Below are 13,619 nucleotides of genomic sequence, written 5' to 3' on the forward strand. Positions count from 1 at the left end.
TTCATGTTTTTTTTAAGAGCTTTGTATTGTCATTTCTTTCATGTCTTTGTTAGCGTTTATTGTTTTAGTTGAAGGCATTTTGTGCATTATTCTCCAAGAGGATGCAAGGTGGAAGCACTGTGAAATAGCCAGTCGACTTTTTTAGTTCTAAATGCTACAAAAAGTAAGTTACATGCTATAAGATAAGATAAGCCTCATGGAATGTAAAGCCAAGGGTCGAGCAGAGTATCACCCGGAAAGACTTGTTATTATATTTTGATATTAGAAGGAATTGTGGTTGATCTGCTATGTATTAATTGTTCCATATTTTCTAGGATTGGTCTGCACCTACTCTTTAGCTGCTATACACCCTAACCAAGATGAAAAGAAAGGAAGACCTGAACCCCATCCTTCTGCTCGCCTTCAACCTCATCGCGTCCATTTACTCCTTGTTCAGCTTCATTCCCTACTACATTTTCACTTGGTTCTCCAGACCTATAGGCATCTTTTATGGATCTGAGCAGGCGCGTGCAACGAGGGCAAAGGCTCGCCCCGTGCTGGGACGACCTGAAGGCCCTTATCGAGCAGTCAAAGCTACCAAGGGGCTGGTGAGATTGCTCTACCCTGGACTGGACACCCTGCCTAAGGTGTTTGAATATGCAGCCATGAGGTTCCCCCACAGAGAATGTCTCGGCACAAGAGAGGTGATCAGTGAGGAAGATGAACAGACGAGCAGCGGCAAGACAATACAGAAGGTAAAAAAGTCACGTGGAATGAATGGAATGGTTGTGCTGTTTCAATATGACGTTATACCAAACCTACCAACAGTATCTTCTTTAAAATTAGTACAAATATATATGGTGAAGTACTGTACTTAGAACAGATGCATGTTTTTTTTTTTAATTTGCTACTATAAATGGGCGCTGTCTCCCAACACATTTGGATCCTTAACTTTGCTAGACACTTCTTATTTAGATTTAAAATGAAGTGCATTAGGAATACAGAGAGCACCAAGAAAATGGGATTTTGTTTTTTCAAATAAAAATACAACATATTGTAAACAAAGGCAGTCCAGCCACATCCATTGCAAAAAGTGTTCCCTGATTTCAAAGTGCTTAATAATTGGCGTAGTTACATTACAAATGATCACACCAACTCCCAAGAGCATGACAGATCTAATCTGCTCGAGTCTTAAAAGATGACTTTGCAGCAGTCCTTATTGTGTCCTTAATGTGCACTACTCCTAATCAACCACCAGAGGTCGGTGTTGGCTCAGCAATTTATGCTGAATAATATGAGCGTTTGGGTTTCACAAAGATTATTGGTACAGGAAATCGTTGGATGGCGGTGGTATTATCAATAAAGCCGGAGATGGGAATAAGTCAAATATATCATAAATAAGTCCCAAGTCTTAACCTTGACGGGCCATCAAGGGGTTAATTGTGTCAAGTCATATAATCTTGCTTTGTCACAACAGAATTCAGACATTCACCATTTAGCACTCATCTATACTTGTATTAGTTTCCTGTACACACATAATAACAATCACTTTGTTTTTCTTGGTTCCATAGCCAGTCTCCATGTAGTATATTATTTTACTGTCTTTGTTTTTGTTAATGTTTGACCAGCTATACGATATGTAGCTAAACTATTTTTAGTGTTGTCTTGGTGAGTTTTAGAGTGACGGATAAAGTTAGATCTTGTTGTTTTGTCTCTTTGAGTTGCAAAAATTATGGCAAGTGGCATGCGTTGTAATCTCGTGATCTTTACCTGGCCCTTGAGCCTAACTGTGGAAGTCTTCCACCTTCTTTTCACTTCCCCATCCCTCGCCTTTGCATTTAAAAGCATTTTCCTTTATCAAGTTTAAAGTGTTCATGTTTTTGTCTCTCCTTCTACACTCCCTGTCTTGGTGCTGTAGGTGGTTCTTGGGAAGTACCATTGGATGTCCTATAAGGAGACCTTCTTTGCAGCATCCCAGTTTGGCTGTGGACTGGCAGCACTGGGGCAGAAGCCTAAGCACAACATTGCCATATTCTGTGAAACACGTGCTGAATGGATGCTAGCTGCTTTGGCCTGCTTCATGCAGAATTTCCCACGTAAGTTTCGCGTTTTCATGCAAAAAGGCCACCAGTCGCTTTGATGTTTGGATGATCGGATGCGTGACTCAAGAGTACTCAATGTATGTGAACATGAGGACAGAGGTGTACGAAATACTGTAAGCCCCTTATTACATTTTGAATTGATCGGTATTATATCACGCTGTATTTCATGATCCCTCTATTTTCACATTGGTAGTCCTCTCTCAAAATGTCGTTATAAATGCTCAGAATTGTATACATCCCCTTATAATAAAATATCCTTTGATGAGTAAATGAGAATCTTATATAACTATACCTATGTACTTTTATATTGGGTTCTCTAACGGATTTTCCTACTCAGCATGTTCCGTGGAATGTAATTGGATTTTGTGGGGAAAAGTAATAGGCTGTGTTCCTTTGCAAAAGCGTCTTTTTGAATGCATTTTATGGAAGCACGCTCTGATTACGTTATCATATAATATATGATAAGGGAGTCAGTTTTACACTTGCGCTTTTTGGTTTTCAGTGGTTTGCTCGCCTGTCTTCAGTGCAGGCACTGTGGGTTCAGCTCCCATGTGTTTCGTTAGACTTGCAAATGTCATTTTTTTTTGGGGGGAGTAAAACCATTTCCTACTAAACTCTTGAGGGAAAACGTGTGTGTGTTCATATTGTGCTTTTATGAGTGTGAGGAAATGACAAGACAGAATAAGGTCAATTTGTCCCTTCTGTTACGCTGTTATGTAAGGAACCAGTCTTCCCCAGTCGGCCACCATAAATCCACTTTATTTTGTGATGGAAACCTGCTGTTTTATTACATACATGGATGTCACTTCCACTTAAGCAATGGTAATAATAGGACACGTCATTCTGTGATTATACCCTCTGTCCTGCATTCAGAATGCATGCAGAATTATAGTTATTGAAAAATTGTGAACTGGTGACTGTTTAAACCTCATCTCCAGAAGAAAGTTTGAAAACGTTCGCATTTGTTGCACTTTAACGACTCCGCACGTCTTCACTCTTTAACGACTGTTGAAAATAGTTTTGTATTTATTTAAGAATTCCCGGCTGCACTTTGGATTCACTAATTCTTTGTAATTCTCTTTGAAGCATCCTTCATTTTCTTCTGCGCGCTTAAGTTGATGCTCCATTAAACTGTCACACTGAAAATATGCTGCAAGCACAAGCCAGAAAGCATCTTTAGAGAGCATCTTTCTCACTTACACACACAAACACTTCTAACCCAGTGGAAAGTGAACATGTCGAGTGGAGTTAAAGGTTGGGGAGGGGGCGAGGGAGGAAGGAACGGCAGGGAGGATCGAGAGGAAAACAAGTGAAGGCTAATGGCGTCATCGTCAGTGTGAGCGAGTCTACGTGAGCATCTGATGTTGACAGAGCCATCAAGGAGTCAGCCAAAGGCCCCCAGTGAACTCTGGTGTGTGAGATTGTGTTTCTGTGCGTGCGTGCTCTCGTCACTATATACTAGTGGATCTTTTATCCAAAGTGATGGAAATGTGCTTATACTGCACATTATTTTATGAATTGCATGAATGAGATTTAGATTAAACTGCTTCATGAGTGGCATTATAGACTCGTTATGTCGCATTTGGTAGCGCGCACACAGTTTCATTCAAGGCTAATGGCTTGATGAAATGTAACATTAAGTTGCACCAAGTTGAAGATATCCTCTCAGACAAAACAGCTCTGATTGTCTTGAAAAAAAAACACACACATATAGCTTTGATCCTAGATCTCCCGGCTGGAGGTGTCATGGCCTCATACACAATGTCACTCAGCAGGAAATATTACTGTTGCTCCATGACGCAAGACTGTGATGTCATCAAGCCTTGTCCCTTAAATCTCTGTCAGCCTCAGGGCACATATACACGTCCTTCGTGTCTTTTTCTTCTGTTCTGTGTCTCGCTGCTCTCCCTGTGATTACTGTATCCTTTTCAAAATAACTGGGTAATTGGAGTGTTATGATGATGATGATGATATGTTATGATTCCATTGATATGTGTGCATGCGTAACTAGGTGGATAAGAGCTACATAATGTGCATGCTGCACAATCGTCATCGATGAACTTTTGGACATTATGGAGGCGTTTGCACTTTAAAGTGTTCCACACTCCACAATTTTATATACTGTCAATTGATTCTAAACCATTCAATTTGGTTACATTATGAAATCTCAAAATGATTGTGCTGATTGTGGGGTTTTTTGTTTTGTTTTTTTGTTTGCAGTGGCTACTTTCTATTCAACACTGGGGGGTCCAGCCATCGCTCAAGGACTGAATGAGACAGAAATTACTCACATCATCACCAGCAGCAAGCTCCTGGAGACTAAACTCAAGGTTAGAAAACGGCACCAACGTCACTCATTCAGGTAATACATTGCAATTTGATCAGGACTCAAACAAACAAAATGCCTACTTGAATTGTTGAGGCAAGTTTTACTTTTTTATTCTGTTGACGAGCATGTCTCTTACAACAAAATGAATCCCCCCATTTATCTGGACATTACAGGAACAAATGCAAATGCATTACTCTCTGAACCCAATTCAGAATACAATATAACCATGAACATGTGTGATAGGCTATCCTAGTTGAAGTTCCAAAGCTGCAGTGCATCATAGTAGTGGACAACACTCCGACCTCATGGCGCGGCTATCCCAGTGGCATTAGCATCCACAACATGGCTGATGTGCAGAAGCTGGGCGTCAGACCAGAAAATTGTGAGTAGGCAGGCTGAACTCTTCGCTTGTGGCAAAATGTTTATCAGGAGTATTATTTCCCTTTTTATATATCTGATCAAATCACTGGCTTCGCTCCTGCACTCCAATTTCCCATTATTTGTAGTGGTTGACACAAATTACACACTAAGTTCCCTTTATAGATACACTTTGCAATTCCAGCAAAGACCAATTGCCCTAAACCTCATCAACACATCTCTATAAGTGTAATGCCTCGTCATACCACAATCTTACCTAGAACAGTAGATCTAGTTATAGTCCCAGATACACATCACACAACATTGCAGACTTGCGTACAAATAATTATTGGCCCTTGTATTGTTTTTATTTTTGCTTAGTACACTTTTCTCCGTGTTTTCTTTCAAAGCACTAACATACTGTAGATTGCAGAACATCTATTTTATTTTATTACTGACGTATGGATACGTTACTGCTCCTTTTAAAGTAGAGCTCGACTAAAATGGGCGTTGAGCTTGGTGTGGACTGGTATATGTCCCAATAGGTCATGTGAATTAGGAAGTGTACACATCTGTGTCAGATTATGAGTGATATGGATGCCGAAGGAAAACACATGCGCCTCCTGGCCTTATTTTATCCTAGGCATTCCATTAGATTTGCACTGTTGGGCTTAATTAGTTAGTATTCCATAGAGATTAGGAGCAGTTAAATTGAGCTATGTAGTATAGAGAATAAGAGGAATTAGATTCAATAAGTATGGGTTGAGCACAGGATGGGGGGGTCAGTTATGTTTACACTCTGGATTGCTAACTTCACATGATGAGCACTAACGCCTACATGTCAGTCTGAGGAAAAAGACCTCACTCTCTTTCGGACGTTTATTTATTTTTATTGTTTTTATGGCCAGCTGTGCTTATGTGTAATTTTGGTTTGTATATCAAACTGCAATCTAATTCGAGGCATTCTACAGGAATCATAGGAATTGTTGCCTTTTACTTGTCCCAGAGTGTTGACAGACTTCCACATTAGTCATCCTTGCCTTTGGGGAAAGTTGCATTCTGCCATTCCACCAATAGTTTCTTATTATTTTTCTCCGTTATTTCATGTTTCAAAAAACCTAAATAGAAAATGCAAAGTTCAGTTCCTATTTCAGCTCAATGTAAGCAACTGAACTGGATGTTGAATTTTTTAAACTGGTCGTACCTTCTTTCAACAGTTGAACCCAATGCAATCTGGGTCAGTTGCTGTGAAGTGAAATAATGTTACCTGGAAAATCCATCTCAGACTAAATTTATTTGAGACTGACTTAGACACAGTGCCAAAAGAATGTATCTGTTCATGATGTTCTCATGCATACATGGAGCATACAGTCCGATTTTCTGCGCTTTGACCAGCCTCAATTTGGACTAATAATATACCTATGAACATTCATTTGAATCTAATGTTGGTTATTTTTTTTTTTTTTTTTTAGCAATTTATGAGGCAAATCCGCCTATAGCTTCCGACATTGCGATCATCATGTACACAAGTGGATCCACAGGTACTCCCAAAGGCGCCATGATCTCCCATAGCAACATAATTGCTGCCACCGCTGGTTTGGCCGAACGGATACCTAACCTCAGGTGCAGTTTTATTTACTCCTAATTTGGGTTCAATACTTAATTATTATTTACTCTTACTTTGGTTTCAATACTTAATTACTTCATTAGCCATGACCATTAGTTAAGACATCCCTCCCTCGCTTATTTCTGATATCTTATACTGTAATAATTGACTGTGGACATTCTCATGTTTATGTCTGCATTTTTGCCCAACTGTTAAAACAACTGTGTGTTTAATTAATATTCCACCAAGTTTCTCCACCCTTGACACTGCAGTCAGGTGGGCGAAGCAGAGCTTGACTTGTTAGCACAGGTTAGCATTACCTTCTGATGGCATTGTTTCGGTGGCGCTGCAAACGTTTGTGTTGGATAATGTGTCACGAAAAGGAGATTCTACATTAGATGCCAAGCTCATGAAAGCTCAACACATACTGGCTTGTCAGTATGTGACGAGAATGTGTAAAGGAGCCCCACTAAACACATTGTGGGCAACTTGGTCCTTGAGAGCCAATATCATGCATGTTTTTGATGCTTTCCTCCTCCAACACACCTGATTTAAATGATCAAGAGAGTTATCGGGCTTCTGCATGAACTTGCTAATGACGGCAGGCTTTAGGCACTGTATGATGTAGATAAAGTGATATCAATATAAGTTTTCTCCATTTACTCTTTGGAGCATTTTTTTTATTTTCCTTGAAATATATCATATGAAGTTATGGAGTAAATCGAAAGTTGTCCGCTAACGTCGGCACAATTAGAGAATCTGGATTTTTAGGATCAAGTCCAGCTCTTTGTAAATACTGTACGTGGAAATGAAAAAATGACATTTTGATCTCTTGTCTCATATTTATCTGTGGGTGCTTTTGATCTACAGAACATGTCAATGCCTCGCTGGTCCATTATGTTTTGGCATTAGCAATCCGAATAACGAGCTCTGTTTCCAGGTCCTTTGTGTTTTGGGATTAGCAAACTGAATAACTGGGTCTGTTTACAGTGAGAACGACAGTTACATTGGCTACCTTCCTCTTGCCCATGTACTGGAGCTGAGCGCCGAGCTTGTCTGCATTTCTCACGGTTGTAGGATTGGCTACTCTTCACCTCAGACTCTGTCTGACAAGGTATGGTCCCTTGAACATTTTTGTTCACTCATTTGTTCATTTTTTAAGACAAAAAAATTATATAAGATGATATAATAACTCGTCCAACAATTTATGAAATTTGTCCTGTAAATCATATCCATATATAAATGTCTACAGTTTGACAGACTGCGGTAGCTAGCAGAAAATACAGCAGCACAATAAACCTGGGCAGGAGTTTCCATGAAAAAAAATGTGCAAAACTGGCAGCCTCTTTCATCATAGCGGGATGTTTATGTATGTTGAGAAAGTTTAACATCTGTTCATTTTTGTGTTTGTAGTCAAGTAAGATCAAGGAAGGAACCAAAGGAGATATCAACATCTTGCAGCCTACCATAATGGCCGCTGTCCCTGTAAGTGCACGACACCGTTTCTTATGCCTTATAATGCAGGTAAAGCCTTAATATTGCCACATGACCAGTCTGACACTCTGAAGTGTGTTTGTGAATGCCCTGTGATTGACTGACAACCTGTTCAAGGTGTCGTTAAGTGTTTGCCAGAAGTTAGCTGGGTTAGGCTCCAGCTCTTGCTTGTCTCTGAACAGTATTAGTCATATAGCAAAAGGATTTGGAGATGGATGTGTAATCTCAATAGCATTTCTACATACAGACAAGTTCCAAGCAACTAGCTTTTCCCCACTGTATTCTTTCTGTCTCAGCACACTCATATACACAACAAAGCCTCCCAACCCCCTTCTCCCAGTGGTCGCAGAGCAAAGGGCAGAGGCCCCCAGTCTCTGGAACCATTCACAGCTGTGAACAGAACGTGAGAAAGCCCCGTGTGGTCATCCCCACCAAATGCACGCTTGCTCACACGCAGCCTCACTAAGACTCATATGAAATTGTTTGCCGTGATATGACAACGGGCTGCTGTAGGAAAATTGCGCACACTTCCTCTCCCACTGCCATGCTTTGCACGCAAACAAGACATGCTAACCCAGGGATGGGCAATATATGATGGAAGGGGTCATAGTTTTTTCCATCTTTTCTACTTGGTGGGGTGGGGGGGAATTGTTTAGTATGATTAGTTTTCTTTCTCTAGTGCAAAGGGCTCTCATGCATACCACTTGCAAATCAAGCATGGCTCAAAACTGCTAAACAGCAAACCAACATTAAAGACCAAGTGTGAAGTAAGTTTGACCAACCATATTTTGAGTAATGAATCTATTTTTGGAATACTCAACGTTATTTGTTAGTATGAATTTTTTTTTTTTACGCAAACATCCTAGATTCATAGTTTGACCTATAGCAAAGCCCTAACAACGAAAATGCATTTGTTCGGCAATCTCCGGTATTCTTCGTGAATGACTTCATTCACAGAACTATGCCAGTTGTTGCGTTATTTGGTGAAATGCCTCAGCGCTGTGTGGTAATGCATTGATAGCATTCTGGGAAGCATCTGTTTGAGTGGCCAAAACAAAAAAAAAATTGGGCTCGTAAATGAACAAATTTCGTTCTGGAAAAGAGAATTTCAAGCCAGTTTGGACGAGTGCTCTTTGCCACAAACACTTAGAAGATCTGTCTTTTCAACCGTTTTGCTTTTAAGAAAGGGCAGGTGGGATTTACCATTTTGAAAAACGTGTGGTGTGTTGTGTGTATTGTGACACGGCTGTGATGTATGTATGCGGAGTGCGCATGCGCTGAAGAATGGTGAGAAAGGAGGGGAAAAAAACAAGCGTGTGATGACTGTTTTGTGAACAAGGAGCTGTGGAGAACAAACAGGTGGGTCTTAAGTAGAGTTGAACAGTATGTGTGGTACCAACGTAGGAGACCAACCCAACGTGTGGTCTCAGTACTAGCAGAATAATCTCACCCTGCGTCATTTACAGCACGACAGAACATCAAATTTAAAAGAATACCGCAAAGGTAATAACCCCAGCCTATATATCTTACCATGCCAAAATGTTCTGACCTTACAAATCGTCCTATCGGAGGCTGACTTGACAGCTGCACAATATTTTTGTTCCCCTAAGCATCTGGCTCGTAAATGTCTAGTCCAACAAACGTAATTCCAACAAACTCCTCTTCCCCCAACAATTAGAATATCTGGATTCCCTCAGATACTTTGGATATTTTGCTTTGTGAAGCTCTGCCACAAATCTATTGGTATGACGTCACAATTCCGGGTCTGTTGCTTGGCGGAATCTCACTTGGGAAAACGATTATTTTGTCAAATATACCAAATAAAAATATTTGTCATGCTTTATTATTTGTATTAGGTGTAATTACTTTACTTGCGACATAAAAATATATAATTTGGCATTTTCCGATCTTACTTCACACTAGGTCTTTCATAAGTCCAAAAACTCATTTTGTGCATTTTTCTCAAATCAACTCAAAATGTTAATGTTCTTCAGGTTCTATATTTAGACTGCATGTCATTCCAAAATAATTTCAAACCTGCTAACATTGTGGTATTGTGCCGACCCGTTGCAAAGCCATTCCTGCCATCTAGGAGTGGATGAGGATTTTTCAACTTAAAAAACTATACAGTGGACTAGCAGAGGATCGGTACCAGGCCGACCCGCAAATAACACAAATCCACAAATAATTGACACCCAACGACATGCGTTGAATTTCTTTTTCACCCTCCCAAAAATAAATACACGTACCGAAAAACATGTTTAAAAAAAATCTGAGTCGTGAGTATGCAGGCGGCCAGTGTAGTAGAGGAAAAGCATTTATAACCCTCCTCCCCCCCTCCCCCCAATCACGCCCCAAAAAATTGAAGAGAATCTTTTTGTTTTTTTCAAGAATGGATTTTTTTTTAATCAATCAAACTGTGGGCGTACGGGCTGCTGGTTGCTGATCCCTGTAATAACCCATAAGGACCAGTTGTTTTACCTGTTTTTTAAGGTTGGAATTTGTTTGTATTGTTCTCACACTAACTCATCACGTCTCTATTGTTCCTGTCTAATTTCCTATCCATACACTGCTGGATGACAGGAGATCATGGATCGCATTTATAAGAATGTGACGGCCAAGGTTGAGGAGATGAACTATGTCCAGCAAACACTCTTCACTCTTGCCTACAACTACAAATTGGATCAGCTCACCAAAGGTTGCAGCACACCTCTGTGTGACAAGTACGTATGAGTTTCATCAGAAGCACGGCGTTCTAATGCCACATTTTTCCACAACAGCGTTTTTGAACTGCATCGTGTTATACTTAGATGTTAACGTCAACACTACATACTAACATGACATGCATTTAGTATATGTTACAAAAACGCTTTTCTCTATATGCCCATTTAGATTGATCTTCAGAAAAATTTGTGCTCTTCTCGGAGGTCATGTACGAGTGTTATTTTCGGGTGGAGCCCCACTCTCTGCTGCCACCCAACGCTTCATGAATGTGTGTTTTTGCTGCTCCGTGGGTCAGGGATATGGCCTGACAGAGACCTGTGGAGCTGGAACAGTTAGCGAGGGTAAGCAAAATAAAAATTGAAAGTCATCAGTTTCGCTCACCGTGTCACTGTCATCCCGTGAAGTTGGCTCTGAAGGTACGCCATTCTCTTCGCATAGCAGTCCAACCTTTCGGAACCCGTTGGTGATGGTGGAATCTTTCACAGCACTCCACGCTGTTAGGATCCACTGGCAGACATCGTAAAAGGATGCTTTTCACATGCGGACAGTTTTTGTGAATGACTTTTCACCACCTGTCATCCAATCTCCCACTCAACCCAGCGAACGGCTTTAAATGCCCGATTCGCACCCATGTCAAGTGGCTGCAAATATTAATTAAATATAAAATGTGTTGTACCTCCAGGAATCACAGCTGGAATGGAGTTTGTTTTCTTGATCGCTGCTTTCACAGAATCTGTGATGTGGATCTTCATGCTATCCAAAACAACTAGCACTTTTCTCCGGTGAAAAAAATCATTTCGCATGCGTGTTCTACCTGCGGAACAAAAATTACGTCTCTCTATCCATCTTATTCTGGTTAGAGCGCCCCTTGCGGTGGAAGAATAATCCACAGAACAGCCGCACCTTTATTTAAGCCTCATGGTTCAAAATCTATGAAAAAAGTAGCGGCGTATTGTCCAGAAAATACGGTAGTCAGTAAATATTTCAAAATAATATGACTAATGAAAAAATGGCAAAGAAATTCCCAGGAAACAATGCGAATAATGTATTGACATAGTTTTTGCAAAGCAAATTGCCTAATTCTGTTATGACTCATGTTTTTTTTAATGTCTTCCCCGCAAACTTATTTTGAAATTTCAGTTTGAAATATGACTCGCTTTTCCCAAACGGACAGTAACCACAAATCAGCCTGCAGCCCACTGCTTTGGACATTCCTCTGGGATGGGGCTACCATAGGGCCTGCGGGTCATGTCACCATGATGGTAGTAAAACTTGTTACTTGATGCGAGTGCACTTCCTGATTGTGTCTACGTGTGTGTATTTTATCTGTTTCAGTGTGGGATTACAGCTCTGGGCGAGTGGGAGGGCCGCTAGTGTGCTGTGATATCAAGCTCAAAGACTGGGTAGAGGGTGAGTGAGGCTGTATGGGTCAAAAAATCCCCCATCGTCACCCCGCCGTACCCGTCAACACGCACATACACAGTGTCGCTGTCGCACGTAAATTGTGGTCAGAAGTTAACAAACTCTTCACTTGGCTTCCAAAGTTAAATGCCTTGTGGGTCCAACTACTTGGACTTGATCAAATTAAAAAAAAATGTCTCTACTAACTACTAACTCTACTAACTAACTTATTTGTAATTGTACTCCTTAAAGTTTTTAGGGTAACTTTTTTGGTTTCCCATACACTTCAAGCCATCATTGATTACTTTTATTTATCAGCCCAGCATGACCGTACCAAATGCATATTTGCTATAGAAAATTTTTCTCCCATTCACTGATAAATGCAGCATTTCAAAAACCTATCCTAAATGTGGGCCTCAAAGATAAATGAAATTTGGACATTGTAAGAAAAACCATCAACCTTATTTTTCTCATTGCTCTGGAAAATAGAATACATTTTTCGTTAGGTATAATGCTGTTGCCAAATATAGATACCAGAAATTAAGATAAAGTTGAATTTGTGGCTCACTTACTTGACAGGCAGGATTTTACATTCTGATATGTTGTATACAATCATGTATTTCATTTTCAAACAAATATGTTTTCCATTGTGATCTCAGGGGGTTACTGTCTCAGTGACAAGCCATACCCACGGGGAGAGATTCTAATTGGTGGACCCAATGTAACAATGGGGTATTATAAGAACCGGGGTGACCAAAGTGATTTCTTTGTGGATGAGAGTGGCCAGCGATGGTTCTGCACCGGGGACATTGGAGAATTTCATGAAGACGGATGCCTCAAGATCATTGGTGAGATGAAAGAAAGAGAGAAGTTGATTTTTCTTTTTTTTTTTATGTCTTCAGTGATAAATGAGTCATTTGCCGTCATGTTCTATTAAAAATCACATTGTCAAATCAAACTTGCTTAGAAATAATAATACTATGGTACTTACTATTACTAGTAATAATTGTTACGTTACATGTACATTATACTTCCTTTACCAGACCAAGGGATACTGAAGTCATTAGTCAACTACTGTATAGAATGGACTCAAAAGGTCCCCTTTGTACAGTAGTTTTCAAAGTGTATTAGTTTCAGAATTGGCCGCAGTTGTTAACTGGCGCTGCGGCAAAACAAGAGTAACGGATGTTTTTCACCTGTTGTAACGCGAGGATAGACACACCGGCGTCCTTGCACATGCAATGCTACTATAGTAGCTGTCTTACCTGTAATTCCAGATCGTAAGAAAGACCTTGTCAAACTGCAGAGAGGAGAATATGTCCCCTTGGGAAAAGTGGAAGCCAAATTGAAGAATTGTGCTCTAGTTGACAACATCTGTGCCTATGCCAAAAGGTGAGCTGTGATTCCTCGCTTGTACCCCAACAGAACGCATTGTATGTTAACTGTTACACAAGTACCGTGGTACACGTTTAGAGGTGCAGTATGGAGCCACACTTTTCAGATGTTTTTTTTTTTTTGAGTCACTTTAGCATTACAATCGTAGACTATAACAACCAAATACTGCTCACTTTTAATTAGTACCATTAGATTTAACAACGGGTTTGTTGTTTTGGGTGCAAATTGCACG

At 40.2% G+C, this 13,619-nt stretch overlaps 1 protein-coding gene across 2 annotated transcripts in view; it reads left to right on the forward strand.

The window, feature by feature from the left end:
• acsl3a (acyl-CoA synthetase long chain family member 3a) overlaps window positions 1–13,619 on the forward strand; it is a 33,634-nt gene that overhangs the window by 15,580 nt on the left and 4,435 nt on the right. For both annotated transcript variants that reach the window (XM_088300137.1, XM_088300138.1), the window contains exons 2-13: window positions 315–734; window positions 1,898–2,075; window positions 4,302–4,411; window positions 4,654–4,792; window positions 6,240–6,390; window positions 7,364–7,487; window positions 7,787–7,858; window positions 10,451–10,590; window positions 10,760–10,932; window positions 11,927–12,001; window positions 12,652–12,840; window positions 13,270–13,384. In XM_088300137.1, the coding sequence (XP_088156263.1) occupies window positions 360–734; window positions 1,898–2,075; window positions 4,302–4,411; window positions 4,654–4,792; window positions 6,240–6,390; window positions 7,364–7,487; window positions 7,787–7,858; window positions 10,451–10,590; window positions 10,760–10,932; window positions 11,927–12,001; window positions 12,652–12,840; window positions 13,270–13,384 (1,841 nt within the window). In that variant the 5' untranslated portion in view covers window positions 315–359. The remainder of the gene's footprint in view (window positions 1–314; window positions 735–1,897; window positions 2,076–4,301; window positions 4,412–4,653; window positions 4,793–6,239; window positions 6,391–7,363; window positions 7,488–7,786; window positions 7,859–10,450; window positions 10,591–10,759; window positions 10,933–11,926; window positions 12,002–12,651; window positions 12,841–13,269; window positions 13,385–13,619) is intronic.

Source organism: Idiotropiscis lumnitzeri, chromosome 7 (assembly GCF_059441095.1).
Source record: "Idiotropiscis lumnitzeri isolate Australia: NSW breed Sydney's pygmy pipehorse chromosome 7, RoL_Ilum_1.0, whole genome shotgun sequence".
In the NCBI taxonomy this organism is placed as follows: domain Eukaryota; kingdom Metazoa; phylum Chordata; class Actinopteri; order Syngnathiformes; family Syngnathidae; genus Idiotropiscis; species Idiotropiscis lumnitzeri.